The 14,292-nt window shown below is 58.2% G+C and overlaps 1 protein-coding gene across 9 annotated transcripts in view; it reads left to right on the forward strand.

Moving 5' to 3' along the window:
- Positions 1–14,292, forward strand: part of SDK1 (sidekick cell adhesion molecule 1) — an 838,709-nt gene that overhangs the window by 799,036 nt on the left and 25,381 nt on the right. For 3 of the 9 annotated variants that reach the window (XM_057528493.1, XM_057528492.1, XM_057528501.1), the window contains 2 exons: positions 6,657–6,818; positions 7,329–7,454. In XM_057528493.1, coding sequence (XP_057384476.1) covers positions 6,657–6,818; positions 7,329–7,454 — 288 coding nt within the window. Of the gene's footprint in view, positions 1–141; positions 1,751–1,792; positions 1,819–1,919; positions 2,836–2,869; positions 5,255–5,285; positions 6,627–6,656; positions 6,819–7,328; positions 7,455–14,292 lie in introns of those variants that run through there. The other 6 variants (XM_057528494.1, XM_057528495.1, XM_057528497.1 and 3 more) reach the window with 6 other exon arrangements.

Raw genomic sequence — 14,292 nt, forward strand, 5'->3', positions numbered from 1 at the left:
GGCCCGGACGCTTCCCTCGGGTGCTCCCCTGGGGCCGCCTTCATTCTTCCGTTCACTCGGCGAGGTTTTTGTTTGTTTTTTGTGTCGGGGGCGGGGGTGGGCGGGGTTTGGCCCACACCTTGCGGGATGTTTCCCCACCAGGGATTGAACCCGGGTCACCGCAGTGAAAGTGCCGCGTCCTAACCACTAGACTGCCAGGGAACTCCGCTCAGCAAGTTGGTTTTAAGCGCCTGCTGTGTGCCGGGTGCGTTCTAGATGCTGGAGTCTGTGGATCCAGGGAAGCTGGGATCTGAGCTGACCTGTTCAACGAGATCCTTGCTTTCCTGAGTGCAGTGAGCTGTGCTCCAGGGAGGAGAGAGCAACACGCGAACAGACACACACACACACAAAGTCTGGTAGTGATCAGCGCCATGAAGAAGAGAGCGGAGCCGCGTGAGAGCGTCGGGCGTGGAGCGGGGGCAGGTGCCGAGAGACAGGAAGGGCCCAGGCGCCCAGCGTCCGAGGCGAGACTGGCCCACAGAGGCTCGGTCACGCGGGGCCTGCAGGGAGGGGGCGATGCCAGTCGTCCGGGCGGCCGCAGGGCCAGTGACATGGGGCCGAGGTGGAGCCAGGGGCACAGGGTCTGAGTTACAGGAGACCGGGATCCCCGGCTGAATAAACCCCAGCGCCACCAGGGGGGCTGGCAGGGGGCTCTGGGCGGGGATGATGGACAGGAGAGGAGAGGACAGGGGCAGGGGTGGACAGGGCAGGTGGGAAGGAGCTGGGCCATGACGGCATGGCTCTGTCCCTGCGCCCCTGCTGTAGCTGGTGCCGCCGGCTCTGTACTGATTTGATTTCTGATCCACTCGTCTCTGCCCGCTGCCCCACTTCCGGAGCGCACACTGAGGGCCGAGCGGGCATTTCTTTCTGTTCCCACTGTGTGCCTGGCACTGTGGTGCAGAGGAGGGAGATGAGGCCCTGGTCATAGACACAGACAGACTGTAGAAATTATAGATTATTTAATGTCTGGGAGGAAAAGATATCACCAACACATCAAATCATATTGGCTCTCCATTTAAAGCCGTGAAAAAAGTTTCCTTTTAAAACAAGCACATTCAAGTAAAACAGGGAGTTGATTTGAAGAAGAAAAGTTAAGCCCTAGATTTTATTTCATCGAATCTACACTGCCATGGCCTGTGAGATTCATTGTTATTTTATGAAGTGCTGAGAAAGAAAAAATGCTTCCACTAAACCACGGCCTGGTCCTCTTGAAGCATCAGTTCCGAGCTGCATCCCAGATCAGAGATGTAAAAATGCGAGGGGGAAAAAGTGCGTCTCAGAAAATCGATGAACTTAAGTAAATAACAGTAGAGGTGACAGAGGGTCCTTCCTGTCTCTCAGTGAACTTAGGTAAATAACAGTAGAGGTGACGTGTGGATACAGGTTTGTAAAACAGCCAAGAGGCTGGGGACCAGCACTGATTTAGCGTGCTCTGCTGTATCCTTTCAGGACCCAGCACCTGTCTGGGGACAGGCAGCCTGGGCGTGGCTTGGGTTGAGGTCCAGAAGGAGACGGGCCACGTTCTTGCTCGTTCAGTAGGGAGGGAGGGCCGAGAATTACTGGAGACTTTCATTTTGCTCACCAGCGTTCCCTGCACACGCATGCATGCACGCACGCGCACACACGCACACAGATTCCACGAGCCCAGGTCCCAAACACCTTTTCAAGGGTACTAACCCACGAGTGTCGTTCAGACGAGAGAGGGTTGCCAAGAATGGTGCCTGACAGGCCTCCGCCTCCTTCCTCACCCCAGACCGTGCGTGAGGCTTCCCACGCTTCCGCAAGTAAGCGACTGACTGCTGAGCAGAGCATCTGTGTGGGTAGGTTTGCACAGTCTTTCCAGAAACCCCACGGCCCACACCTGTCTCCTTGGCCTCCAGGCAAGGCCATCGCCCGGCCGGATTCCGCCGCGGGGCCTGGCTGTGCCCCCCGTTACCCTCCTCCGCACGGTCAGGCGTTCGAATTGCTGCCGCGTTGCCGCAAGGCTTCCCCACGCCTGCTCCCCGCCACCCCCCAGTCCTCGCCTCATCGCCGGGGGGCGCAGCAGCTCCGGTTTCCCCGTGTCCTCGGGCTTGAGCTTGCTTGTTTGTTCCACATTGTTTGGACACTCAGGGTCACCACGAGCAGCTCACAGGGTTCCCCCTGTGCGCCCGTCAACGCGACCCCACCGAGCACACCGACCAGCAGGGGCTGTCCCTCCCCTCCGGCACTGCCTACGCACCAGGCCGCACCCACCGCTCTCGAGTGTTCTCCCCTCGGCCTCACCACAGCCCTGCGGGGCGGGCCGCATCTATCCTCAGGCTACAGACAAAGCAGTCGGGCTTCGGGCCCTTAAGACGTTGTCCGCGGCCTACCGAGGGAGGACGGGGGGAGAGGAGGGATTCGAACCCAGGCGCGCGGGTTCAAGAGCCGAGGTCTTATCTGTCACATGATGGGGAACGTCTGGAGCACTTGTGTCTCTGAACGTAGACGTGATGGTGAGCGGCGGAGACAGAGCCCGAGGGGCAGTCAGGAAAGCATTTTGCTTCGCGGCCGCGGGTGGGGCTTCTTGTTCCCTGGGGTGACAGCAGGTGGAGTCACTTCGGTCACAGCCGTCTTGGCCTCGTTTCACAAGCACTGAGACGCCCGCCGTCCGCAGCAGCGCCCCTTGTCTGTGGGGAGGGCCGCTGCTCTCAGCCTGGGTCTCCGGCCAGCGTGCCAGCCGTGCCGTCGGAGCAGGGACGGGGGCTCAGCCCTGCGCTCACCCAGCCGCCGCCCCGGCCCCTGCGCCCTCAGCAGCAAACTGCCCAGATGCCAGGTTCTGACCCACTGACGCCTGCTTGCCTGTCAGGTGGCCGGTCCAGGCCTGGGGCTACCCCACGTGACAGTGACGGCGACAGGAAGCGTCCAGTCCCGCCTGAGGTGTCGCAGGGCTGCCTCCAGCACCAGGCCTGCACTAAGCCGGCTCCCAACCGCAGACCACCCTGCCCCCCGACAGCTCCGGCCCTGCTCCCGCTGGGGTGAGGCTGGCCACAGGCCTCGAGCCTCCCTGGCCTCCCTGGCAACGAGCAAACACCCCTTCCCCAGGAGCAGAGCTCACCAACTCACTGCCCTGGTGCCGCCCTGGTGACCTTCCCGAAGTACCCCACTCACTGCCAACCCGGCATCACGTCCCAGGATCCCACCACGAGCCCTCCTGGACCACGGCCTCTGCCAGAACCCCTGACTTAGCCAGATGTACACTAGTCCTGAGCCCTTGCAGCGGCCACGGCTGGCAGCCTCACAGGCCAGAGAGGAGCACGGCCCGGCCGAAGTGGGGCCGTAAGGAGGCCGTCACGCAGGGCATGGGCAGTGGCTGCCGGTGGCGGTCCCCCTGGTGGTGGGTGTCACGGGTCGAGCACAGGAAGGCCCCAGATCGAGCCCCATTGCGCTCCTCCGGACCTGGCCACGTGACTCGCAGTGGCCACGGGAGCAGCAACCGCCGCGGGGCGGGCGGAGGCGTGGAAAGCATTTGCACGCGGGAGGCACCCTGTCCTCTCGCTGCTCCGGCAGCCCTGCCGCCTCGTGGACACGCCTGAGCCGGCCCTCGGGGCGATGACAGGGACGTGACCCCTCCGTCCTCTTGCCTTGGTGGACATCCGGCCACCTGCCGGGCATGTGAGGACCAGCCACAGCTGCACTCAGGAGCCCGGCCGCGATTGGCCACGCCAGCCGCCTCCCAAGGCCTGCCCAGCAGGATTGCGGGCTGAGCTCCACGGTGGCCGCCACAAGCCCCTGGGTGCTGGGGCAGCGTGGCCACCCGGAGTGGGAGAGGTGCAGCCGCGGACCCAGGTGGATTGCAGCACCCGGAGTTTAATGTGCTTTCCAACAGTCACTGCAGGGTCTGGGATCCAGGCCTCCTGACACTGCTGTGAGGTGGGTACTGCCCACTCAGGACCGACAGGAAACGGAGGCCTGCAGAGGTCAAGTGCGTCACCCGGCGTCACACAGGGAAGAAGTAACAGGCCTGGGACAGGCTCCAAATCCCAGGGCGTCCGCACTCCCCATCCCGCTGGCCGACCCTGCGAGTTTCAGAGGGAACCTGCCCTCGACCGATCCTGGAGCAGCGGCGCTCGCCCTGGGCGCCTCTCTGCCAGGGCTCTTTGGGGCATTCTGACCTAAGACCGCGCCGTTACCTAGCTGAGCAGGCCCGACACCGTGGACAGAGTTGTGGGTGAGAACAGAGAGGCTGAACACCAGGCTGCGGCTGTGAAAGCACCACACAGCTTCCCGGACCCGCTGAGGGCAGGCTGCCCAGCACCTCGGGCCCTGGTCCAGCCCTGGCTGCCCTACGTCCCCACACCTGGGCCCATCCCTCCCCAGCGGCCCCCAGTTCCCCGATCCTGTATCTCCTCCCCTTAGGGCGGCTGGCTGATGTGATGGGTGTGCAGGCCTCTTGGAGGTCATCTCCTGGAGAAGCCTGGCCCTCACCCCCTTCGCTGTTGGATCTGGGATTTACGCAGGGAACCATGAAAGTAGTAAGCGGGACTCCGAACCATTTCAGTACTCTCATATGCCTCAGAGGACCCGTGCATCTCCCAGAGATATGGCTGCAAACGTAGGGAGAACCTCAAGCATCTTTATTTTATGTTAACTCTCTGTGGTAACGCCGGTTCCCTTGTGAAGATCACCGAGGATATATTTTTGTTGATATACACATACACAAGTTTGTGGTAAAGACAGTAAAAAAGCAGTTGTAAAGCAGTGACCTCACCCTGGGGTGACCCTTCTTCGTGCCCCCTCCCCCAGGCCCGGGCAGCGTCTGGAGGGACACCTGCAGACCCCGGTCAGGCAGCCTGCAGCCCAGGCCCCGGGAACAGGGGCGTCAATGTGGTACTGCAGTGCTGTGGACCCCGGGTCCCCCAACCAGGAAAGTAAGCCTGGCTGCATGGGGAGCCCCCAGACCCTCGGAACACTGATTCGTGTTCTTGGGAATCTGATTCCGTAGAAGAGCTATTTTTATGTTTTCTTACATGTTTGAAATGGAAGTATTTCAGGCGATTGCACCCCGAGGTTTGGAGTGCAGGGCATGGTTTTAAAATTGACTAAATAAATAAGATGCTGACGTGCTTGGGATGGGGTGGAGGGAGGGGAGCAGACTAGCTCTTCCTCCTGGTGGGACAGAATTCACAAAATCTGTGCACGGGGTTGGTTTTGCTCTGAGGAGAAGGAGGCCATTTTTTAACAAAAAAAGGGGCTGCTCTCCAGAAAAACTTTATATCTGGCAGGATCCCGTGTGTTCACTGGTGACAGTCAACCACGTGTGCAGATTGTCATCCCTGAAACCCCGTTCTGGAGCGAAGCAGCTGAGGGGCGGCCTCTCTGTGCAGAAATGGCCCTGCTTCTCTACAGAAAAGCTCCAATCACGCAAGAGCAGCCCAAGTTGCTCCGAAATAACTTGGAAGAGAATCATTTAGCTGACCAAATGTTTTATAAAAGGCGCAATATGAAGACAGTAAACCAACTAGAAGGGGTTCTGGAGACCTGTAGGATCAGAGGAATTTGCTTTGATGACTTTGAAAGCTGGACCCACTTTGTAGCGAGGACTCACGTTGTTGGGCTCTTCTGAGGTCAAGGCCACCCTAGGGTTCAAGGTGCAGATAACACCGGCCGGTCGCAGCAAAGGCAGGTGGCCCCTTGGTCTTAGGAAGGATGGCCGTTCTCTGTGTGTGGGACACGGTGGCGCGGACGCTGGACCCAGGACAGCAGGCACCCGGCGTGGCTCTTCCACACGACCTCTGCTGACTAACAAGTCCTGGAATTGCCCCAGCCTGACATCCTCCTCCAAGAGGTGCCCGACAGACACCGGTGTGTTGAAGGCTCTGAGAAGTCCTACAGTCTAGAGCTTATGTAACTTTTTTTGTTTGAATGCTTCATTTTCAGACTTGTTTTACCAGAGAACCCTATTTTCCCTTCTGGAAAATGCTGCGTTTGTGTAATTTTCAGTCTGTATCCCCCTGCCAAAGTGTCCCACCTCTATTTTCTAATTAAACCTAGTACACCCAGCATCACATGTGCTCGGTGTCTGTGTTTGTGCGGGAAGCGTCTCTGTGCTGGCGCAGGTCTGTGGAGCTGTGTCACCACCGCTCTCTGTGGTGACAGGTTCGTCATGTTTCAGGGTCTGTGGATGAAGTTGTCATGCGTCGCCAAAGCCTTTAGGCCGCAGGGTGGTCCCTGCGGGGGGGCCGCCTTCAGCCCACGCAGAGCCTTGCTCCGTCTTCCTCCTCCACGTTCTCCCCCCCGACTAAGTTGGGAAGCCCGAGGTCGCCTCCGACGTGACACAGGGCTTTGTGCAGCTCCGAGCCAAGTGGGGAGGGACCCTCCAGACGTCGGGGGCCTAGCCCCCCCTTGGTGCCAGTCGCTGGGGTTCTCTCCCCCCGACGTGGCCAGTGAACCGGGACCGCCTCCCGCGTGCTGTGAGGGGGGCTCTTCCCTGTGTCGGCACCCGCTTATCAAGCTTAGACTCTAATTGCACTTATCCGTGCTGAAAACCGGCCATTACCACCACTTAACGTCCCAGTGGTGAGAAATGCTTCCTCAGCAAACCCCGCGGCCCCCTCGGTGCTCAGGGCCCCTCTCGCCCTTCCCGGCGGCTCTAGGGGTGAGCAAGGTGGTGACGGTGGACGTGAAGGGGAACTGGCAACGCTGGCTGAAGGTGCGCGACCTCACCAAGGGGGTGACCTACTTCTTCCGAGTGCAAGCGCGGACCATCGCCTACGGGCCCGAGCTGCGGGCCAGCGTCACGGCCGGCCCGGCCGAGGGTGAGTATCCGGCCTCCTTCGTCCGGTCAGGGGTCTCAGGACTCTTTTGGCCCCGCCTTCCAAGGCGTGTGTTACCTGAACGTCTGCACGTGGACGCATTCAGTGCGGGCGAGCAAGTGCTTAGGTGTTAAGCATGTCCAGTTTGTGTTTGTTTTCTGGAAAAAAATTAAGAGAAAAGAAGTGCATTCAATTTTTGAAATAAGATACATGAGAAAAATTTAAAGTTTTCTTGTCATGAAGAGGAGCCACGCGGTTCGCACTGCACAAAGGCCCTTGGCCTCTGTTTAAGCGCTTTCGGAGGAGAGGGCAGTGGATCGAGCGGGCACCTCCACGCCTCAGCTCTCTTGATGCTCTGACGGACCCTGTGAGGCCAGTGTCAGCACCACCCCGACTTTCAAGATGAGGGACCGGGACTGACCCCACCTGGAGACCTAGCAGCAGAGCTGGCCCCTCTGCGGGCCCAGGAGTCCCGGGCCAAAGCCCACCCGCTCTTTTCTCCTCTGTCCACAGGTTCCCCGGGCTCCCCTCGAGACGTCTCGGTCACCAGATCCGCCTCTGAGCTCACCCTGCAGTGGACGGAGGGCCGCGCGGGCAGGACGCCCACCACGGGCTACGTCATCGAGGCCAGGCCCTCAGGTAGGGCGGGCGAAACCCCGAGACGGTGTCTCTGCATCTGTAAAAGAGGGGACGTGTCAGAGCTTGGGGCCTCCCCGGCCCAGCATTTCCCTGATGATGTGGAGACGGAGGGCATTGACTTGAAATGAGAGGCTCCCTCTCACTCCCCAACCCCCCGTTGTTGTTTTTTTTTAATATTTATTTATTATTTATTTATTTATTTTGGCCGCGCCGGGTCTCAGATGCGGCACGCGGGATCTTCGTTGCGGCCTGCGGACTCTTAGTTGCGGCCTGCGGGAGCTAGTTCCCTGAGCAGGGATGGAACCCCACTGGGAGCGCGGAGCCCTACCCACTGGACCAGCGGGGAAGCCCCCATCCCCCCGTTTTCATAACCACGGCTGCGCTAGCGGCCTCATGGGCATCAGACCCATGGCGTTCTGGCCACGTTACCCAGGCTTAGGGGGAGGATGAGTGTCACTCGGATACACGTGCGTGAGAACTTAGGGCCCCTTAAGGAGGTCCTCAGCTCACCGGTGAGACCCGCGCGTGTTTTCAGAGGCTCCGCTCGAGATCTCGGTGGAGGGCGACCTGCTCATTTCGGATCATTATGAACCTTCCTGTTAGCAGTGAAACCCACACGCCATCCACTGAGAGCGGGTTGAGATCCGCCCCGACCCCATCCGCCCTAAGAGGGCTTCCGCCTTCTCTCCGTTCAAGTAATACCTAAGGGCGGACATCACTGGAAAGTGAACGATGGTTTGAGTCGGATGTTACAGCTGGAGCTGGGGGGGTATCACCCTCGCAGGAGCCCCGGGCACGTTCACCGCAACCTTCAGACGGCCGTACGTCTCAGCGTGAACATCCGAGCGTGAAAATACGTGCCAGGGACACACTTGGAAAGCGAATCGCCAGGCCCCGCCGCCAGCTGGACTGCGGCGCCGCGAGCACGTCAGTGTGGTGTTTAAAGAAGCTGTTAGACCAAGAGGGAAGGTCCCCAGAGCTGCAGACGCCACTGTGTCGCAGGCCTCCCTCCTCCCACCAAATGGCTTTTGAAAGATTACTGGTTAGAAGTGCCTTCTAGAAACTTCCAAGGAGAAACCTAGTACATAAAACCGAAACAGTTTCTACGTCAAGGCGATGTGAATACTTCTTTGGCTCAAGAATGCCCACGTTCAGCCCCGGGCCTGGGGCATCCCGGAAGTTTCTGATAAGCAGGGCATTTGGCCTTTTCTGGAAATGGAGGGTCCCAAATCCGTGATGGGGCTGGACTCGCCAGAGGCCTCTGTGGTCATGTGTTCCCCCCGTACCTCTGAAAGCAGTGGCCCCCAGAAGAGCCAGCCAGCTCTCTGCTGGCGACATCTGACCCGGGGCACTTTCGGAGATCAACAAGTGCCGTGGCTGAAAGGCCCTGTGAGGTCTGGGCCCAGACTGAGGCAGTGGAGGCTGCACTGACCTGAGGAGGCAAAGCCATTTGCTCCCAAATGCAGGGAGAGCGTTTATTGCAGAGGTTGCCTTGCTCAGGCGCACCAAGGGGCTCCATCAGCTTCGACGGGAAAAAATACGTTTTTATCTTCACTAGCCTCTAACTGAAATTTAGCTTTCCCTTCACTTATAAACACGTGTTAGTTTGCTCGGCTACTGTAACCGAGTACCAAACACTGGGTGGCTTAGATAATAGAACCGTGTTCTCTCTCAGTTCTGGAGGCTGGAACCCCAGATCGAGGTGTACGCAGGGTTGGTTCCCTCTGGGGGCCATCGGAGAGGATCTGGTCCGGGCCTCTCCCCTGGCTTCTGGCGTGTCGCTAACAACCTTTGCGGGTCCTTGGCTTGTAGCAGAATCATCAGCCAGACCCCTACCTTCCTCTTCATGTGGCCTCCTCCCTGTGTTCCTGTCTGTGTCCAAACTTCCCCCTTTTAGAAGAACCCCAGTCATACTGGATTAGGGCCCACCCTCATGACCTCATCTTAACTAATTACGTCTGCAAAGACCCTATTTCCAAATAAGGTCGCATTCTGAGATACTAAGGATTAGGCCTTGAAGGTATGAATGATGAGGGGACCCAGTTCAACCCATAACCGTAGGTGAGAAACCACGTAAGTAATTGCAGTACCTGTGAAACCGCCAGCAGTAGAAATCACAGCTACGTTCACATCACGTGCCAGCTGTGCAGAGATTTCCCAAGGTCGTTCACACTCATCACGGCGTTGAAATTCCGGTCGTCTGCAGACCCTGCTAGACCTTCTTATCGAAAGCGTTCATGAAGAAGCGAAGACTTCTGAGTTCCCTGGGATAAGGGTGTCACCTCAATGCACGTCTCTCCACCACATCTTCCAAAGACCACGTAGCTTAACAAGGGTGCAAAGAAAACCCACGTGATCCAGACCTTCCGCGTAACCAGGAGACGGACGTGACTGTGAACTTGTGGTTACTGCTAGGCATTTAGGTGCATCACCCATATAACTGGTTTCCTTTTCAGTTTTATTTTATGCATGAAAACCATTCTGAGATGGGGTCCTTCAGAGTCAGCAGGTTGCCAGAGGGTCCACGGCACCAAGAAAAGATTAGGACGCCTCGCTCTAGAGGACACGCACCCAAGGCTCCCGCCGAGTCATTTCCTTCTACCTGAAAGCTTGTCTCCCCGACAAGAGTTAAAGATCCCAGTGGACATGTGGCTATAAAAGGGCCACACGAGGCACCCTTGGGGAGATGGAAACGCTCTGGATCAGTGTTACCGACCAGGGTTCTTGGCCTCCTTCCTCGGTAGAAATTGATCAGAGGCCAGACGGAAATTCAGGCAAGGCTTTACTGGGGCCCCTGCTGCAGCAGGGGGTGCGAGAACAAACAACAGCTTCCCTTGCTTGCTCACTCCCTGACGGGGGCGGGGCGGGGGGGGAGTGAGCTTGTTCCTTATACGGGGTGAGGGTAGGGGTGTGTCCAGGAGTCGGGCCAGAGGGGAGGCTTAGGTGCTTTGCCCACCTCTTAGGTGGTGGTGCGTGCAGGGGGCATGCTCAGTACCCTGCTTTTGCTCCAGTCTCTTCAGAAGTGGCAGTTGGGTTTTTGCGTCTCTGTATCTTTTGGGTCCAGAATTTGTCCCAACTGGGCAGGCACGTAGTTGTTTTTAGTCTCATACAGTTTCTTTGGTTTTTGTTTCTCGAGGAGAGACGTGTCCAGGTGCAAGCATTGCAGCAAAGGGTCCCATCAGGACTGTGTCAACATCAGTTTCCCGGTTGCGCTGTACTGTAGTTTCCCAACACGACACCCTTGCGGGGGAACGGGGGGTTGGAACGCTGGATAAAGGACACTTGGGATGCCTGTGCTATTTCCCACAGCTGCGTGGGAATCTACAATTATCTCAAAATAAAAAGCTTAAATTTTTTTTTAAATCTCCACGGATGGTCTGCTCACCCTGGTCACTCAAGTGCACCGTCTCTCTGAAACAAGCACCTTCGCGTCAGGGATGGGCCTGTGGGGAACGGACCTCCCCGCCAGCCAGAAGCAGGCGCGTGGGCCTGGGATCTTAGCCCTGGTGAGCACCCAGGGCCGTCCAGGGTGCGGAGGGTGGGCTCTCAGGCTTCCTGGGGAGCTGGTCAATCTCCCCTCGTGCCACCTTCGCTCATCCGTCTGCTGTGATGAAAGAAATGGGGTGCTCGGTGGTGACAAGTGCAGCTCCAGGGCGTCTGGAAGGTGGTGCAGCACTGATGGGGTGTCGCCCCACACCCGAGGGCCTCACCCGGACGCGAGCCTTCGGCGGCCAGCCGGCGGTCTGACTCACCGGGTCACTACCAGAAGGTGGAAGGAAGCTGACCCACAGGGACCAAGACATGCCAGGAAACTGACCTGGAGGACGCTGTCATTTTCAGTGAGCCCCGAAGATTCTGCTTCACTTTCTCAACATTGGAAAGCAGGTTGCCAGCGATTTCGACTGGACCAGAGCAGGCTGCCGGACTCACCGTCCAGCCACTGAAAGTTGAGAGAGACGCCCTCTCCCCCCGGCCCTCCCCGCTTAACGGAGGCCTGCGGCTGCTCGGAGTCAGATGAAATGCATTTATGGATTGTCAATATTTAAACACCCTGCCGGTACCTTGGGCCTTGGATCTCAGCTGTCATCTATTACAGGCCTCATTACACAGAACAGTAAATGCTGCATCATCTTACTCTCGCCCCGAAGCTCTTTGGCAACACTCTCTCCGGGCAGGGCAGTGGTGTCTGCAGGGAGCTTGGTAGTGCTGTGGGGCCCTGGGAGGGGTAGTTTTTAATAGGGGGCCACCCAGGTTCCCGTCACCGCGGGCGTCTGGAAAGACTGAGCCACTTCGTTGGGTGGCCCTGGGGGCCCCAGGCTGCCTGCCATCTCCCCACCAGGCCTCACCTCCGTCTTGCCCTTGGAAGGCACGGAGCTCGTCCGCTTGGCTGGCGCGGGGCGGGTGGCCAGCAGGCTCCAGCGGCCCGGGCAGGTGGCCCTGCAGCCTCGTGCATCTTCACTTGAACCCCTGCAAATTCTGCTGATGCCCTAACGTGAGAACACCGAACTGAACAGCAGCTGGTGAAATTCACATCGGACTAGGACACACCCCCCCCCCTCACTCCTGGAGAAGGGCGGTCAGCGAGTGTGGACGCGGCCCCAGACGCCACAGGACAGCCTTGCCGAAGGTTCATTTGTCCGGTTAGGCGAAGGTTTGTTTCCTCCCGGTTGCTAAGCTCCCAGGAAGGCGGTGGAAACTATGCAGTGGGCATATGCAGATGATTTATTTGCACAAATTGTCCTGAGGCATTTTACTGTATAGATCAGGGAACCTAATTTACATATTTACACAATAGACCAGCATGGCACTAAAGGAACTATAAATATATTTTCCTCCCCACAGCAGCCGTGAAATACATATTTAGGATGTACCCAACGCAAGGCAGACATTGTGTTGCTTTTTTCACGTGTAGTGTATTTAGCCCAGAGAGGAGAGGGGGTGAGATGGAGCAGGGCCCCTGACCCCACGGGCCCCTCCCTGCCCACTTGCAGTCCTCCTGGGGGCCCCCCAGGCCCCTCCCCGCTCACTCTGTCCACTTCCGATCTTTGCCTGCGGGACTTTTCAACTGAACAAAGGAAAAAAATCCGTGCTTTTCGGAAGGTTTAACATCCACGGAAGTTGCCAAGTCAGCGTCCTCTGCCCGAGGGCTGCGGCTGCAGTTCTGACTCTGTCACGGGCCTGTGTTCACTGCTTCTCTCCTTCACGACCCCGAGTCGACAGCCTGTCGGCTCTGCAGCCCTTTCTCTCTGGGCTGGGTCCTGGTCCCGGGCCATCCTTTGCATTTCGACGTTCATCTCATTGTGCGTCCTGCCTTCAACAAGGATCGGATAACATACAGTTATTTTATCATCAGGTGTATTTAGCCTCGGGTGTAAACCCCACCTGTTTCAGTTCAATTTCCGACCCAGCCCAGTTACACCAAGAGAAGTGGCAGCGTTTAAGACATAAGCAGCTGCCAGGCTCAGAGCTGCAAGCCGACGTCATGGCGCTGGTTATGTGAGTTAGTGGAACCAGAACCCTTGGGCCGTGAATGACAGTTTCACTCAGCGTGGAGACCCTGCTGGACTGTCCACGAGGTCAAACATCTTTCTTGGCATCTGCCTTGAAACCTGCCACAGACACACGCTTCTGGGCGTCGGCAGGGTAAGTGGAGCGCGGACCCTGGGATTCGGGAGGGCGGTGTCCCTGCTCCCCGGTTACGAGGGCACGGCCGGGAGCAGGTGTGCCTGGGCGGCGAGGTGCTGGCCCCGCGGGAGAGAAGCTGCCTTGCGCCAAGCGCCAGAAACAAGTGCGGTCGGGGCAGCGACCCGTGTGGACTGGAGGCGCTTGCTCTCCTCGAGGATATTCAGTATTAGCCGTTCTCCTTTTTTAGTGAACAAATACTGCCATAGGGCAGCCAGGACCGAGAGCTCCTATCTTTAAAGGAAACCCAGCCAGTGGGGCGCACGTGCGTGTGTGGACCTTCACGCAGCTTTCCTTCCGAGCCCGGCAGGGATGGAGCCGTGGGACCGGAGTGCGGCCTATCGCGCAGCATTCTGCCACGTTTATTTCTCCACGGTTCCCCCACCTTCATACCTCGAGGTGGCGTCTTCCCAGCAGTGTCACAGTAAGGAGAGGCCAGGAAGGCGCTGGGCGTCCAAGAAGGGGAGCCAAGCCCAGCAAGATGCCACGGACACCCCGCCACAGACATCAAGAGGCCCGGGCCTGAAGGTCGACGGGACTCCCAGGAGGGTGGAAGTCCCGGCACCGCCCGCAGGGCTGGTCCTCAGGCCTGTGGCATCGGCCACCCAGGGATGTGGCTTTGGGAAAGACGAGCGACTGCTCCCCTCGGGCCAATCACGAGGTCCCCACGCGAGGGCGACGCAGGAGTAGGAGCGCCCCCAGTGGGGAGGGGAGGCAGGCTGCGGTCTGCCGAGCACCCGGTGGGGTGACCTCGCCTGGAGTCTGGCAGCCGGTTCAATGCATCCCCAGAAAAGCACACGGGCCCGCACTCCCCTCAAGTATTGATTGAGAATGTAAATCCAGGCCCGGGGATTATCCTGGTGCGTGGAAAATCAGTTGCACAAATCTCATTATGCTTAATAGTTCTGTAATGTTATTTTCCCCCCTAATTTGTAGACATGCTTTTCTCCATCATTGATTTATTGAGACATTTAACAACATAATACCAGCGAGGAGAACAGTCCACAGTGGAGAGACAGAGTGGAGGCTTCGGCAGCCGCCAGGCTTTTCTGCCCGCCGTGATCGCAGTGTGAACATTAGTGTGGATAAATAGCCCAGGGAATCACAAGCGGAGCCTGAAATGCTGAGTGTGCTAATTTTGGAAAGGCGGAATTAA

Source organism: Balaenoptera acutorostrata, chromosome 15 (assembly GCF_949987535.1).
Source record: "Balaenoptera acutorostrata chromosome 15, mBalAcu1.1, whole genome shotgun sequence".
Lineage (NCBI taxonomy): Eukaryota > Metazoa > Chordata > Mammalia > Artiodactyla > Balaenopteridae > Balaenoptera > Balaenoptera acutorostrata.